Raw genomic sequence first — 16,336 nt, forward strand, 5'->3', positions numbered from 1 at the left:
GAAGTGCTTATTTTTTTTTATTTTTATTTTTTTAAGATTTATTTATTTATTATATGTAAGTACACTGTAGCTGTCTTCAGACACTCCAGAAGAGGGCATCAGATCTTGTTACGGATGGTTGTGAGCCGCCATGTGGGTGCTGGGATTTGAACTCGGGACCTTTGGAAGAGCAGTCGGTGCTCTTACCCGCTGAGTCATCTCACCAGCCCCCGAAGTGCTTATTTTCAATAAAGATTGATTTAAAGGAAATCATGTAGGAAGAGCATTTGGTTTGCATTGTTTTTCTAAAGCCAAAAATCCAGCAACCAAAAAAATTAATCTATAAGAGTATTTGACCAGCTTTTTTGTTTTGGTTTTTGGGGTTTTTTGTTTGGTTGGTTTTGGGTTTTTTTTGTTGTTGTTGTTTTGTTTTGTTTTTTGCCAAAGGTAAAAAAATGAGATAAATAAATAAATAAAATGAGAAAACTTGGTAATTAGATTAAAATAGCTAACTTTATACTAGTTTATTATACACTAGGCAGTGTCTTGTTTTACACACACACACACACACACACACACACACACACACGAAGTCCATTCCTTGCCCTAAAAACTTGTCAAAGCTATTCTTGTTTTACAGACAGAAAATGAGAAGGCAGTGAGTAACTTGTTCACATCACATAGCTCTGAGGTATGAGGCCACTACTCTGAGCTAGCTACCGGCTAGGCTACACACTGGCCCTGCTACCTTCCCTCTATTTCATAAGAGTTCAATCAAAAGCAAGCAATAAAGAGCACTACTTCTTAGAACTCCCTAAAATATTCCTTACTGAAGTTTTACAAAGCCCACACCAAATAATTCCTAAGTCAGCTTCCAACAGTTACTTCACTACTGATACTGCAAAAAGGGCTTTACTGAAGGCAAGCAAACAGAAGAACCAAACAACTTCCAAACCAAGTTTGGTTTGGAAAGTGTTTAGGTGTAAGAGGGAAGCTTTTCCTTAATCCCTTAGCACATGCTAAGCATAACTAACACTGTTTTGACCTCAGTTACTGCATGGCTTGGGGCAAAGGCACAGTTCAACTTCCTGAATCCAAATGGTAGAAGGAATAAACAAACTCAAACCAGCTGTCCTATGACAGGTCTGTCTCTGACATATAAAACAAAATACACACACATACACTTATGTACATCTGTACAAAAAAGCAACGAGCCGGGCGAGCGCCTTTAATCCCAACACTCGGGAGGCAGAGGCAGGCGGATTTCTGAGTTCAAGGCCAGCCTGGTCTACAGAGTGAGTTCCAGGACAGCCAGAGCTACACAGAAAAAAAAAAAAAAAAAAACAAAAAAAACCCAAAGATCCAAGTCCAAACAAAGCATAGCCAAGAGCCTTTTAAGTAGCAGGACAGGGTGAGTATCTAATAGGCCAAGTGAACTTCTATTGCTTGATACTGAACATTTAAATCTGTAACATAAAAACCACTAATACCATGCCATTAAAATCTGAAACAATATAGCACATACTAACTTTGAATTTTGTATAGTGGAAAAACTTACAGATGAACAAAGGAGTCCAGTAGAAGAAAAGATTTTAAAATAAATAGATAATACTAATATGACAATTTTCTGAGAGTGATAATTCTTAGACAGTATCAATAATGAGTACTTGAGATAACAAACTAAATACTACTAAGTAGTGGTTCAATTCATTTTTTTTTCCTTGCAATTATTGAGCAAACATTTATTAGTGGGCTTGATATGTGCTGGAAATATAGCAGCCACCAGACCTGCTAAAACTGCTGTTATTGATCCTGTATTCTAATTGGAGGAGGTATAAGATAAATCAACAAATAAATGCATGTTCTATGAGACAGCAGTAAGTACCTGAAGGAAAAGAGGGTTAGTGAGAGAAAATCTAGGTTGGAGTGGATTTAGTCCACAGAATAAAGCATTTACTCAACTACTTGCAGAAAGAAAAGAAAAAAAAAAATTTTTTTTTTTTTTTGGTTTTTCGAGGCAGGGTTTCTCTGTATAGCCCTGGCTGTCCTGGAACTCACTTTGTAGACCAGGCTGGTCTTGAGCTCAGAAATCCGCCTGCCTCTCCCTCCTGAGTGCTGGGATTAAAGGCATGCGCCACCACGCCTGGCTCAGAAAAAAATTTCTAATTCCTGACCCACAGGGTAAATGACTGAACATATTAACAAATAATACCAAATATACCCAACTTTTAAGTCAAACCAACCATGCATACACTTACATAAATATCTAGAATTTATATGTGTGTGTCCACCCAAAACCAGACAATTCACTCAGAGTGATAACTGGTTATTACTCCTGTTAAATCTGTAGCATCTATGTATTAGTTAATAGGAAATAGACATTTTATAGTGAGTTCCACTAGTAGAAAAATCCACCTTGAAGATCTAAGATAATGCCATAGTTTTCATAACAAAAATGTAATTGTCAAGATTTAAAGACTTTGTCAGGCATAGTGGTGCATGCCTTAAATCCCAGCACTTGGGGGAAAGGTAGGTGGATCTTTGTGTGTTTGAGGCCAGTATGGCCAACATAGTAAGTTCTAAGATAGCCAAAGCTACATAGTGAGACCCAGTCTAGAAAAAAAGCCAAAAAAAAAAAAAAATTTTTTAAAAAAGTAAGTCTTTGGGCTGGTGAGATGGCTCAGCAGGTAAGAGCACCTGACTGCTCTTCCGAAGGTCCTGAGTTCAAATCCCAGCAACCACATGGTGGCTCACAACCATCCCCAATGAGATTTGACTCCCCCTTCTGGAGTGTCTGAAGACAGCTATAGTGTACTTACATATAATAAATGAATAAAATAAATCTAAAAAAAAAAAGTAAGTCTTTGTCCAGAATTTACTTCTCTTATTTGACATAAAACACAGCTAAGAAATTAGACATTTAACAGCTACAGCTTTCAAATTCCTTATGTAAAATATTGATACATATGTGTATATACATATATATTATGACATAGTTTAATACAGTTATACATTTATGTTTACACGTTAGCTATTATATTCATGTTATAGTATTTCTTTCATAGAAGGTCATATAAAGATAATATATACAGTTTACAGGCTATTGGTTCTTTACTGTACATGATCCCAACAAATCTAGCACTCTAACTTCAATACTAAAGTTAAAACTGTCAGTGAAATTGTTGTCCCAAATCCGGACTAACAAACTAAAAAGAGCGGTAACCACTGCTGCTTTGCATGCAGAGACTAACGTCTGAGTCCCTGTCCGAGAGGCAGGCTGCATGGTGAGGGTGAGCTCATGGTGAGGCTTGCTTCCCATGTGTGAAGATAAGGCTTAATACCTAGAACACTATCAAAACAACTGGAAACTTAAGATACACTGAATGTTGCTAGGTGTAGAACAAGTTGGTAAAAAGCTTTTAACTCATTTCTATCCAATGAGGTTTTAGCATAGATATTATTCCAATTGGCTACAATTGTATTAGAAGGGGGCCCAATGGTTAAGAGCACAGGCTGTTCTTCCAGAGGACCTGGGTTCAGTTCTAACTCCCACATGACAACTCACAACTGACTGTAATTCCTGTTCCAAGCGACCCGTCACCCTCACTCAGACATACCTGCAGTCAAATCAACAATGTATATAAAATAAAAATTATGTTTATAATTTTTATATTTATAAAATTATTAAAAAATAAATTATAAAAAACAAAACAAATAAATTAGAAATCCAAAACAATGCATTAACAAGACCTCCAGGTGACTTGTACACACATTCAAATTTGATGCCTTTGGTACAGAGGAGTTAAGCCAAACTGAGCACTCTCTAGAATTCTATCAGTTTCTCTCTTTCTCAACCATCCATACTCAGGAGGCTTTACCAATAACAGCATGACAATCAATTTAAAACGACAATACCTTGAGCACTTGAACTTGACCTTCTGTAGTAATCTCTGGTAGCAGCTCATAAAAGGACTGGCACAAACCTGCTGCATATGTCTGAAATCCAATCAAAGGTCAATATGTGTAAGAACACAGCTATAATACTGAAAAGGCAAAAAACTCAATTTGGAAGGCCTCATATTCTATTCAAGAATTTGTACTAAAGGTCTAAACAAACAATTTCAAGTAAGACCCCTCTTAGGAAGAATGAAGAAGGTAGACTGTAAGCTTACTGATACACTGATTGCTGAGTATATATTTACATTATTTAGTGCATTTTCTGTAGTCAGTGGAACTGTAGCTGATCTCGCCCTTCCTGCAGTGAAAAATACTTACAAAGAAATAAAATTTCTACCCACTAAAGTAACAGACCAAATATGAACTTTGAAAAGGCACTTCCTGATACCACACAAACCCCAAAATAATAATATATTAACAATGCAAAAGGTGTTCTGACATACCTGTAAAAATTCGGTTGATGATAAAAAGATATAGCCATTGATGATCTTAAAGCAGGTTCTGAGATTCTCTGAACTTAATTCTGCCAAAACAGTAATTATTGTTTAAAAGAGCAAATTAACTAGCTGTTCAAAATATAAGTGAAGTAATGATTCATTTTAGTTAAAACTAGGTTGCTCTAGCAACTTGAAGCACTCAAGCTGGTTTTAACCATGATTACTAATGGATTTTGACTGTTTATGGTTCCTGGAGCAGCAAGCATGCAGCTTACCGTTTGCAAGGCAGCTGGATGGAAGCTCTAGGATAGAAGATCAGACAGGATTGACAATGGTTTATCATCAGAAAAAGAAAAAGAAAAATCTCTACAAACAAGTGAAAAAGAAAAACTAAGTTACAGCAAGGGTGGTGACACACAATTATAGTTCCAGCACTCAAGAGGTTGAGGCAGGAGGATTGTGAGTTCAATGCCAGCCAGCCTGGATAAAGGAAAATAAAATAAGAGCAACTTACATGCTTTCTTTATAAATTTTCGTGACTATAATCTAGCCAGTACTCATAAGCTGGTCAGTATTTAAAACTGGCCACACCCTTTCTCGCATTCACCTTTTAGCAGTAAAACTCAACTGAGAAAGGCATTTCTTCCCTTCTGTCGTCAGAACCAAGCTAGGAAAGCACATGGCTGGGGCTTTTCATTTCCAACCAAAACCTGAGTTGGGTACTGTGGTTTCCGGGTTTATAAAGAAAAGTATGTAGAGAGCAAGCATGTTCAGTTCTTAGTGGGGGAGGACAGCAGAGTGGGGTCGCTGTATGAAACTAACCATGAAAGCGTTTAGCCCTGCTCAGGAGAAGGTTCAGATAATCGGTCTGGCTGACGTTCTCATGAGGCCAAACTGGCACTACATAAGATCTCCAAGGTAGGGAGCTACACAAGGCCTTTGTGCCAAGCACACCTCCTTTCTTTCTCTAAGATAACTAAAAGACAGTTTTCTAGGGACTGAGCAGGAAGCAGCCGGCACTGCCTTTGGGAGTGACTGCACGTCGAGGGGAGATGGCAAAGGGCTGGTTACTGAAAAACAGACTTTGAGTTATTACTTGAGAATTCTTCTAATCTGAGGTGGAATAAGGAATGTCATTTTTTGAAAAGGCCCTCAAGAAAAGAGAGTGGGAAATAAGGGGGAAGGGAATAGAGAGAGGAAAGGGTCTTGGGAGAAACGAAGTGATTAATGGCATTATCTAGCCATCACGGTCATCGACCCACTGAAAGTTTCTACTGTTACCAATCACAGTTGTGTCCACTCACATCCGCTCCTGTTTGCAAAGAATCCCTACTTTCCTAAACTAGAACTACAATTTTTACTTCTGATAAAAACTTCTAAAAATAAGTAAATTCTTAGCAAAGGGTCCAAATTTGGGGATTTTCTACCTAAATACTCGTCCAGAACAATAGTCAACAAAGTTCTAGTAAAAGAATTAAAGTTGCTTTATGGCTGAGCTTTGTGGGAGTTGAGAGCTGGGGAGAGAGCTCAGTGAGTAAATGGCTTCCTGCACAGGCACGAGGACCTACATGGGGACCCACAGAGCCCCACAGACAGCTACTCATGGCAAGGGATGACTGACCGAAGTGCTGGGGAAGTGGAGCACCAAGGAGCCATAGACTTACTGCCCAGCAAGGCTAGCTGACCAGTGAGCTCCGGGTTGACTGATAGACCCTGTCTCACACAAAACATAAAGGTGTTATAACAAGATGGCCCAGCAGGTAAGGGCACTTGCTATTCACTCGGGAGATCCAGAGTTATCTAGCACCCATGTAATAAAGCAGAGCTCCAAGGGATATGAAACCCTCGTTAGCCATGCATGCATGCATGTATGGGAACATACATGTGTACAAACATTCACACCAACACATACTCATTTACACACAGACAAATAAATAAGGTCAAGAGTAACAGAGAAGATAACTGTCACAGCCTCCACGGTTGCATGCACAGGTGCACACACCAGTTGACACAAGCATACACCACACAGACAATGCAAGAATTAAAAATCAAATTTTAAAAAAATAATCAAAGGGCCAATAAACTGCACTGTGTATAATTAATATGTATATAATTAAATATGCCATAACTTTAAGTATGCAACTGACTTGTTAAACTCCCTTACTAGGATGACTTTATAGTCAAAGCATTATTCTTAAAGAGATTTTTAAGCTAGGGATGTGGGAGATCGCACTAACCTGTGAGTTAAAGGCGTAGTTCAACATTCCCCACCACCCAGACAGATATAGATAGATAGATAGATAGATAGATAGATAGATAGATAGATAGATAGATAGACAGACAAGATAGACAATAGTGCTATTATATGCTTTAGAATGGTTCCTCACATGTAAGAAAAAGTACTGATTTACTATTTGTGATGATTTGCATATGCTTGGTCCAGGGAGTGGCACTATTTGGAGGTGTGGTCTTGTTGGATTAGGTGTATCACTGTGGGTGTGGGCTTTAATACCCTGGTCCTAGCTTCCTGGAAGTGAGTCTTCTACTAACAGCCTTCAGATGAAGATGTAGAATCTCAGTTCCTCCTCCACTGTGCCTGCCTGGATGCTGCCATGTTTCCACCTTGATGATAATGGACTGAACCTCTGAACCTGTAAACCAGCCCCAATTAAATGTTGTCCTTATAAGACTTGCCTTGGTCAAGGTGTCTGTTCACAGTAGTAAAACCCTAACTAAGGCATTATTACTAATTACTATGAAAATAATATTGCTACTAGGGAGAGAATCTAGTTACATCTCTGAGAGACTAAAAGAGTAAGTGCATAGAACCCTCAGAATCATGCCACATGTGATGGAAACACAGCTCAGGGGAAAGAGGCAGTCTAGCATGTGTGAGACCATGTGAGGAAGACAGAGACAAATACATTATGTGTGTTTAGCTAATTTGTAAGCAATACTTTCAGCAAACGATATATGACACTAAAACTTCAGTGGTTCCTTAGCCAAAGCAAAAGTATGTACAATGCTTAAACAAAACTCCCTGTGTAAACTGAGCTGAGTGAAACCATGGTATAAAGAAGTAGTCTCAAAATATATTCTTCAAGGAGCATTTAGAAGAGCTATTAAAATTCCTCAGAGAAAGTTCAAGCTCAACTTGTAATGAGTGTATATCTTAGTTTAATTGAAATTTTTTCCATAAAGCAATGTTATTTAATGTTTACTTTTAAATCAATGGAAGATATTTCAAAAATATATATAATAATTTCTATAAAAACACTATGTCTTGTCAATATATGGGACTTATAAAATGGAAGGGGTAATTTTAAAGTCAGGAAAAATACTTTTAGGCTGCAGTTACATTAACAAACATCTCAGTAAGATCTGAAAACATACCAAGAAGAGGTGACATGTTCTGAAATATACGAAGCAGTTCTGGTGTGACACATGGGCTGTTCTCCAATGTCACTAACCTAAGGGAAACAAATACAATTAATGCACTTCTGACATCCACTCATGCCTTTAACACAAGTCAAGTACAAAAACATTTCGTTTAGGAAGCAATGAGGAAAGTGTGTGAAGTGCCTGCCAACAAGATCAATGACATCACAAGCGGCCCTTGGAACTCCCCAGTTTGTGTGCACGCATGCCCACACGGGAGCCGAAAGGCAACCTGGGCGTCATTCTTCAGGTACCTGCCACCTCTTATTTTTTTAGGCATTTTCTCTCAGTGACCAAGAACTCAGCATTTACCTAAGTCTAGCCAGCAAGCCCACCCTGAATCCACCTCTCTGCAGTTCCTAGCGGTGGGGTGACAGCAAATGCATCACCAAGCCCAAGTGTGATTTCTTCTTTTCCTTCCTTCTTTCTATTTTCTGTGTCTGGGAATTGAATTCATATCTTAATGCTTTCAAGTCAAGTTATTTACAGGCTAAATTATTCTTCAGTCTATATAATAATATTTCTATATATACAGTAAAAATGACACTGTATGCTAAAAGAATAAAAGTATAATTTTACATAAAATCATTATTGTTATGCTGATGAGAGAGGGATAAAGTTATCCTGTTCTAAATGTTCTGATCAGTTCTGTGTTCCTCCACTGCCACACTGGGCTAATGAACGACTTATGCTGCTTGCTTTCTAAGAGAGACTCAGAAGCCAGCTAAATTATAAGCCATTATCACGCTTTAATCAGAAGCCAGTTAAATTATAAGCCATTATCATGCTTCAATAGTTTAAAACACAGTTCTGAAATACCGAATATATAAAAAGAACTTGAAGGAGGAAAACCATGAGTGTCCCAACAGCAGCAAAAGAAAAAATCAAGGGGCTGGAGAGATGGCTCAGATGGTACTGCCTGCTCTTCTGAAGGTCCTGAGTTCAATATCCAGCAACCACAAGGTGCCTCACAACCATCTGTAATGAGATCTGACACCCTCTTCTGGAGTGTTTGAAGACAGCTAGTGTACTTACATATAATAATAAATAAATAAATCTTTAAAAAAGATAAAAGACAGAAAAAAAGGGAGTAAACAAAATCTAGTACTTGGTATTGATACAGTTTGTTCTACAAAGGCCTGTCCATGTGTTTGGACCCAAACTAAGCACGACTCTTTAGATCACTGGGGATAGGCCCCAGAATATATACCATCTTACAAAATCATTTCTTTGTAAGGAAAATGATTTTTAACTATTAAATGGGTAACTAAGAGCCAGGCGTGGTGGCGCACGCCTTTGATCCCAGCACTTGGGAGGCAGAGGCAGGCAGATTTCTGAGTTCAAGGCCAGCCTGGTCTACAAAGTGAGTTCCAGGATAGTCAGGGCTATACAGAGAAACCCTGTCTCGAAAAACCAAAACCAAAAAAAAAAAAAAAAAAGGGTAACTAAGTACATAAATCCTAGCAGTATCACTGTGTACAAATCATAGCTCCAACTCATTGATAAACAGTAATAGCATGAAGATAAACTACTGGGAGAATTTTATAGTATACTAAAAGTGATAATTCCACCCCAGAAAATAGTATTTCAGGAAGTCAAAATTTTTCTGAAATATTTTTATAGGAAAATAATCTTGAATGGATGGAGAAAAAGCTACAGGGTTGATTTTGGTTTGTTCTACATTTAAATGAAGATAGTGTTGAGCTCAATGCTCAATAGCTTACAACAGTCACCATAGTTTTCACTGTTCCACTCTATAGTTCCTGAAAAGCAAAACCAAACAAAAGACTTTTCATATATGGCCTCTGTTTCAATTTTTGCTTAAAAGTAATTTATAGCTCCTAAGAAGTCTGGGGCCAGCTCAGCGGTACCATGCTGGCTAATAAGCAGGAGTCCCCAGATTCAATCCTCAGGGTAGGAAAGAATGGGTCACCTGGCAGTGGGTGTCCAGAATAAGCCTGTTCTTACTGGTTATTTGTAAGGTCTCTCCTTTCCAAGCTGCTTCTACTTTATTTCAGGCTGTCACTGCCAGCTGATGACCATACTGCATATTTTACTGAGAAAATACAAGGCATCAAATGGAACACACTACAAAATGTAGAAATCCACATTTCTGTTGCCAGTAAAATGCTGTTGCCAAAAATTCAACCCCTCCACTTGAGATCTGAGCCGGCCTGGGCTCAGAGACTTATCCCCAGAAAATAACTATCTCATTTTTTTTCATTTATATAGAACCTGAGACAAGGAAAACATTACCATGAAAAGAACCACATAATTTTATTATTGTTTATAAAATCCTTTGAAAACTGGAACATCAAAAATTCATATGCACTTAACAAACACATTAAGTTTTGCGCCAAGCCTGATGGTGAAGGCCTACATATAACCTCAGGGACTCACAAGACTAAGGCAAGAGGAAGGCAAGTTCAAGGCCACTCTGAGCTAGGCAGACTTGCATACAGTGAACCTTATCTCAAAACCTAAATAAAAGCCCAAGAGCACTGGAGTTGTAGTTCAGTGGTACAAAACCTAATAATCAACTCAATCGTCAGCACCACAAACAAGAACATCAGAGAATCTACATGTTTATAAGAAAGTATCTGTGTAACGGAGATTAATATTTCACTTTATAGTGTATTGACAAGCCTACAGGTCATAGGTGTGTTTTCTATCATGACATTTGTCTATTTAATTACATAATGGCTGACTCTTCTGACACTAAAACATCAGAGTGGAGCAGTTACAACAAACACATCTGGGGCACATGACATATCACTGTCTTCCATGTGTCAAAAAAGTTTGCCAGTTTTGATCTAGAGCAATCTACCCTTATACAAATGCAACCTATGAATTATTGACTTCAACAACCATCTGATTCAGAACACTATCTACATCAGTGATTCTCAACCTGTAGAATGTGATTGCTTGCTGGGGAGACTGAACAACCCTTTCACAGGGGTGGCCTAAGACTATCAGCATATCAGATATTTATATTATGATTCATAACAGAAGCAAAATTGCAGCTAGGAAGTAGCAACAAAGTAGCAACAAAGGGTTGGGGTCAGCTACAAAATGAGGAACTGTAGTAAAGTTGCAGCATTAGAAACACTGAGAATCACTAATCTAGATGCTACTCAAATAACAATATGGAAGGCTATAAAGAGTGCATTCCAAGCAGTAAAAATCTACCCAGTGACATTTAAAGCCATTAATCTAATATTCTGATACAGAGCATTTACTTACAACTTGGTAGTTTTCACAAAAACAAAACAAAAACAATTCCTGAGAATCAAAATTGTGGATTTTTGTTTTTGTCTCTTTATATTGTCATTGATTTATATAATGTTGAGGATTGATTTGTGGGCTGTACAAATTTGAGAGAAGCATGCTATCATTGAGCTATACCCTAGCCCAAATTAAAACTCTAAGCAAAAATTAGGAAAGAAAAGAGAGAGAAGTAGAGCAGAAGGGCCAGGAACAAATGTTCATTTTTCAATGGTTGATTCTGTGATTAAACAGAAAATGGCTTCCAACAGTGAGATGGGATGAGAAGTGAAAGAGCCCGACAGCACAGCTCCTTAAGCACAATGAACAAGCAAAAATCTGGTGTCACATTAAGTTACTATGGAGCACGATTCTTTTTTGAGGTCGCTTTTAAGCTTTTAGTAGTAGGTACTGCTTGTATGAAGATTTTGAAAGGTGACTGTGTGTGAAGCTAAGCTCTAACATCTCGCTACCCACTAGAAAGGCAGTAGGAGGTTGAAATATAACTCAATACCCCACTCCCCAAAAACATCTTATTTCAAATACTCAAAAATTTAAGATCAAATTTTTGTTTGAATAAATTACCAAGATGCCTAGGTTACTTGCTAAATTCCAAATATGAAATGCAGCATGGCCCCTGCTATAATTTATCTCTATTTCTCTGATTTTAAAAGGTTTATGTGTTTATGGGTTTTGCTTGTATTTATGTCTGTACACCATGTCCATACAGTGCCTGTGGAGGACAAAAGAGAGTGTCAGACCCCCTGGAACTAGAGTGACAGATGTTATGAATTATCGTGGTGGTGTGGAGAATCTGGACTTCCTCTGGAAGAGGAGACAGCGCTCTTAACCACACCCATTTCCCACTAGCTGTCTACCAGCACGGAACAGCAGCTGGAAGAGGAAACAACCAGAGGATAACAACTCCACATGCTTATCTTTTAAATGCTGAGTATTCAAAGCCATCATGTGACCTCTGCTTCTACTGAAAAAAAAGTAGAGAAAGCAACATCGGGGAATCCACAGTATCAAGTTCTCCCTCTTACCATAACTCCAGACCATCTTCCAGAAGATAGACATGTGGAGGCTGGGAAACATCTGTACTCAGCTGGATAACTGGGAGCAGGAATGGATACAGGTTCTTGCTGTCTGCTCCTAATCCCTACAGGAAGTATAAATACAATTTATGATAAGACACTCTAAGATCCCTCCTCACCACCAATCAACTACCTGCCTCAGAAAACAATTTATTTTATATAAAATAAATAAGTCTTTTAAGATAGCCCTCATTATACTAGCAAAGAAACATCTATTTATTACTAAAATGTAAAAATCAAAATACTATCATTCAGTATAGACGGCAATACCAAGACTATATGTATCTGTGCCTTTTAAGAAATTCCACATACAGGTTGAGTCTTCCTTATTTGAAATGGCTAAAAAAGAAGAAATTAAGATTTTAAATTTCACCAGGCGGTGATGGCGCACACCTTTAATCCCAGCACTTGGGAGCCAGAGACAGGCGGATTTCTGAGTTCGAGGCCAGCCTGGTCTACATAGTGAGTTCCAGGACAGCCAGGGCTACACAGAGAAACCCTGTCTCAAAAAAAAAAAAAAAAAAAAAATTAAATTTCATTTTCTAGAATGGTTACAAATAAATAAAATATCTTAGGAATGGAACCCAGATGTCAATATAAAATTAATTTATGATTCATATATACCTTATACATATATCCCAAAGGTAATTCAATACATTAGTGTATCTATATTGCTTAGCAAGCCAATTGGGAAGTCTCTACTTGTGGTAACAACTTGGTGCCAAAAAGTTTATTGCTCTGTAGCATCTTGAATTTTAGATTAGGAATGCTCAACAAACATAGGAAATATTTGTCTCCCCCCATGCTACGACTACAGAAAAAGTAGTAACACTACTATTTTAAACTGTATAAACACACTCAGCTAAATAACATGTATGAAATCAGGGCAGCCTAAATTGTTCATTGCTATCATAGTATATCCACATTTAACATGAATAACCACGTAGTTAGAAATGCAAAACAATATTTCAAAAATAATTATATATTGGACTTAAAGGAACAGAAAGGTATATAACAATTCCATAGCAAAGAATTTTTAGATACCAATGATTCTGTATATTTAGTATATACACAAAAATATCTCCAAGAGAAAACTCACAGAACCGTCAGAACCAGTTAGACATGAGAAAAAGAAAACTAAGGAAAAAAGCAAAAGAGATTTACTTTGTATGTTTTCTACATTACCTTTCATGGAGAATTTTCTGTCAAATAGCTCAGGGTATCATGGTCTAAAAGGCACCCTAACCACTGGTGTCAACCACCCTTTTCATACATTTCCTTTCTCAAGTGATGTGAGCAGCTGTCTAACTAGTAACAATATACATCACAGCCCTTGCTGGGAGGAACCCCTGCCCTCACTGTGCACCTGCAGAAGCCACACTAAAATGGTTTTCCAACTGTTTCTCTTCCTGCTCTTAGTAAATTCCTGCATTGATCACCATTTTCATTGCTAATAGACGCTCCTAACCATGATCTGGCATCACTCTCTTTCCCAACCAGTGTTCCCAGTCCTGCTCTGGGTGGTTGGGTTATTTTATTATTCATATCCTTTGAACATTACGCTCTTTAGTCTTCTTGATCTATCTCACATACATGAGTTCTGAAGTTCATTGTCAAACTACACTTATCTATGCAATATTAGAAACACTATGATGACATCTTTTAAAAGTTGACCAAATCACAGATTGGACAAATATGTTTACTATTTGTCTCCTTAAAACCAATGAAACAGTATAGAATTTTTTTTTAAAGACCCATGACCATAAGCACAAAAAGAATGTTAGAAGAGATAAAAGTAATCCAATTTGGAAAGTGAGAAGCACTAACTGACTTAGCAACACTAGAAACCAAAGCTCAAATTAAGTAGAAAATGGAATCAACAAGATGTTCACTGATGGTTTGCCATCAAGTCTGAAGACCAAGTAATCCCTGGGACCCACATGGTACAAGAGAACTGAGTCTCATCAACTACCCTCTTATTTCTACATGAATGTTGTGCAGGCTCACACACATGCATGCACGTGCGCGCACACACACACACACACACACACACACACACACACACACACAGGAATGCATGCAAAAATAAACAATATTTGCATGTTACTTAGAGCTAGGAGGATGAAGAAGAAATCTAGAAGTTACTGCTTGAAAGCTGAAAGTAGACTCTTCTACTAAATAGAAAAGAGAGAAGAGAGTATTATCACTATTCATTAAAAATAAATGTTAACTGACTTTACCCCACCTGTGTCTAAAATTAATGTTTAAAGACAAAAACCACCACATTGTGGCACTTAGACTTGTTATTGCTTAAATAACAGACAAGCCATTAGGCTTGCTCTCTAGCTGCTGCCACTACTTTGGAGGACTGGGAAAAGCTTACAAGTCCAGACCAAACTGGTGATAACAGGCCAACTCAAGCATGTCCTTAGGAACTGTCTTGTCCTTGGCCCCTCTCAGGCTCTCTGCTTCTTGTCCCCTGTGTGTGAAGTTCTGTACCACCCCTGCTCCCATATGTTCTGTATCCCCAGAGCCAAATCAGGCGACCCAGGAACATGCTCTGGATCTCTGAAAGTATAATCAAAGTATAATCAAACTAAATCCTTCCACCCTCAACCTTTCCATGTCAGATACATTTAACTCATACTGGAGCTTTATACATGCAGGTACATTTGTCTCAAATAGCTTCACCACTCTCATCCCTAAGATACACATCATGTCATCAAGAACTGCTATCTAACAGTATTTAACAACACAATTTGATTATCAATTCTGTCAGGACAGAGATCTTCACTGGTGTCCGACATTACCTTCAGATATATGATGATCTTACTACAGCTCTTCTGTACTTCCCCAGACTGTCCTCTGCACAGAACGCTCGTCCTATTTACCTCTCCCCAGTATCAACTACTAAAAAGCCACCTTGTGAATAAATGTTTACTTCTCCTGAAGCCAACCACTGGAGACTAGAATGCTTCTTTTTACAGGTATCAACCTCCAGAGGCAAGCAAAGACTACTAGATACTAGATTTCCAGATTTATAAAATACAAACGCAAAAATATACAGCTTACCCTAATGTCCATCTTACATGTTAATAGCTGGTAATATTATCTGAGAGGTAATTTAACAATAAACCTTAATATTTTCAAATGACTCCAAAATATATTTTAAGCTACAATCTCAATTTCTGTATTAAATGTTATATACTTATTTGCAAAAAAAAGCCACATTATTATTTGGTTGGAACTTTGCATTATTGGCCAATACCAATAAGATAAATGTCATGAAGAAGAAAAACAACCAAACATTCTACTGATTATTCTGGATTGTGAAAATTGCTGGCATGCTATAAGAGACACAAAAGCTATGGAATTTTATTCCTATTTCCCTCACAAAAGTCCGCAACTGAGCTAAAAACACATGTTTACAGACCTACAGTACAGAGGATGGAAGGTTCCTCTTCTGTTACCTACAATATTAACAGACTAGTCACTACCCTTTCCTGAGGTCGTTACTGTTGTGTGCTAAAAAAACAAAAAAACAAAACAACAACAACAAAAAAACAAACAACAAAAGTCTTTACAGGGAAATCCTAGGTATTAAAGGATAATCAGGAAGATACTGGTTTTACAAAAGTGCTTCAGCAAGGACCAAAGCACTGGCTCAGCAGCTAAGAGTGCTTCCTCCTAAGAGCTCAGTTAGGTTCTCAGCACTCACAGGAGATGGTCCTCCACTGCCTGTGACTGTAGCTGCAGGAGATCCAACATCCTCTGATGACTTTTGTGAGTAAAAACAACAACAACAACAACAACAACCACACACACACACACACGCACGCACACAATAATTTTAGTTTTGGGAAGAATATTTTTTGTTTAATGGTATAGTCTAATTTTATCAGATAAAAAATGTATGGAGGTGGATTACAGTGGCTGTATATTATGAATGCATTTATTATCACTGAATTGCATACCTAAATTGGTTTAGATGGTAAACTTTCTGTCATGTGAATCTTACCAAAAGATTTAAAGGTGCAAAATTGCATTAGAGTTTGTATCATTAATCTTCTATTTAAGCCAGGTGTGGTGGCGCATGCCTTTAATCCCAGCACTCTGGAGGTAGAGGCAGGCGGATTTCTGAGTTCAAGGCCAGCCTGGTCTACA

General features: G+C 37.9%; 1 protein-coding gene across 1 annotated transcript in view; it reads right to left on the reverse strand.

The window, feature by feature from the left end:
* Ipo11 (importin 11) overlaps positions 1-16,336 on the reverse strand; it is a 136,842-nt gene that overhangs the window by 58,479 nt on the left and 62,027 nt on the right. The window contains exons 21-25 of the mRNA XM_029544005.1: positions 12,122-12,237; positions 7,767-7,843; positions 4,649-4,675; positions 4,380-4,459; positions 3,895-3,975 (exon numbers count right to left, since the gene is read on the reverse strand). Coding sequence (XP_029399865.1) covers positions 3,895-3,975; positions 4,380-4,459; positions 4,649-4,675; positions 7,767-7,843; positions 12,122-12,237 — 381 coding nt within the window. The remainder of the gene's footprint in view (positions 1-3,894; positions 3,976-4,379; positions 4,460-4,648; positions 4,676-7,766; positions 7,844-12,121; positions 12,238-16,336) is intronic.

Source organism: Mus pahari, chromosome 11 (assembly GCF_900095145.1).
Source record: "Mus pahari chromosome 11, PAHARI_EIJ_v1.1, whole genome shotgun sequence".
Classification (NCBI taxonomy): Eukaryota; Metazoa; Chordata; class Mammalia; order Rodentia; family Muridae; genus Mus; species Mus pahari.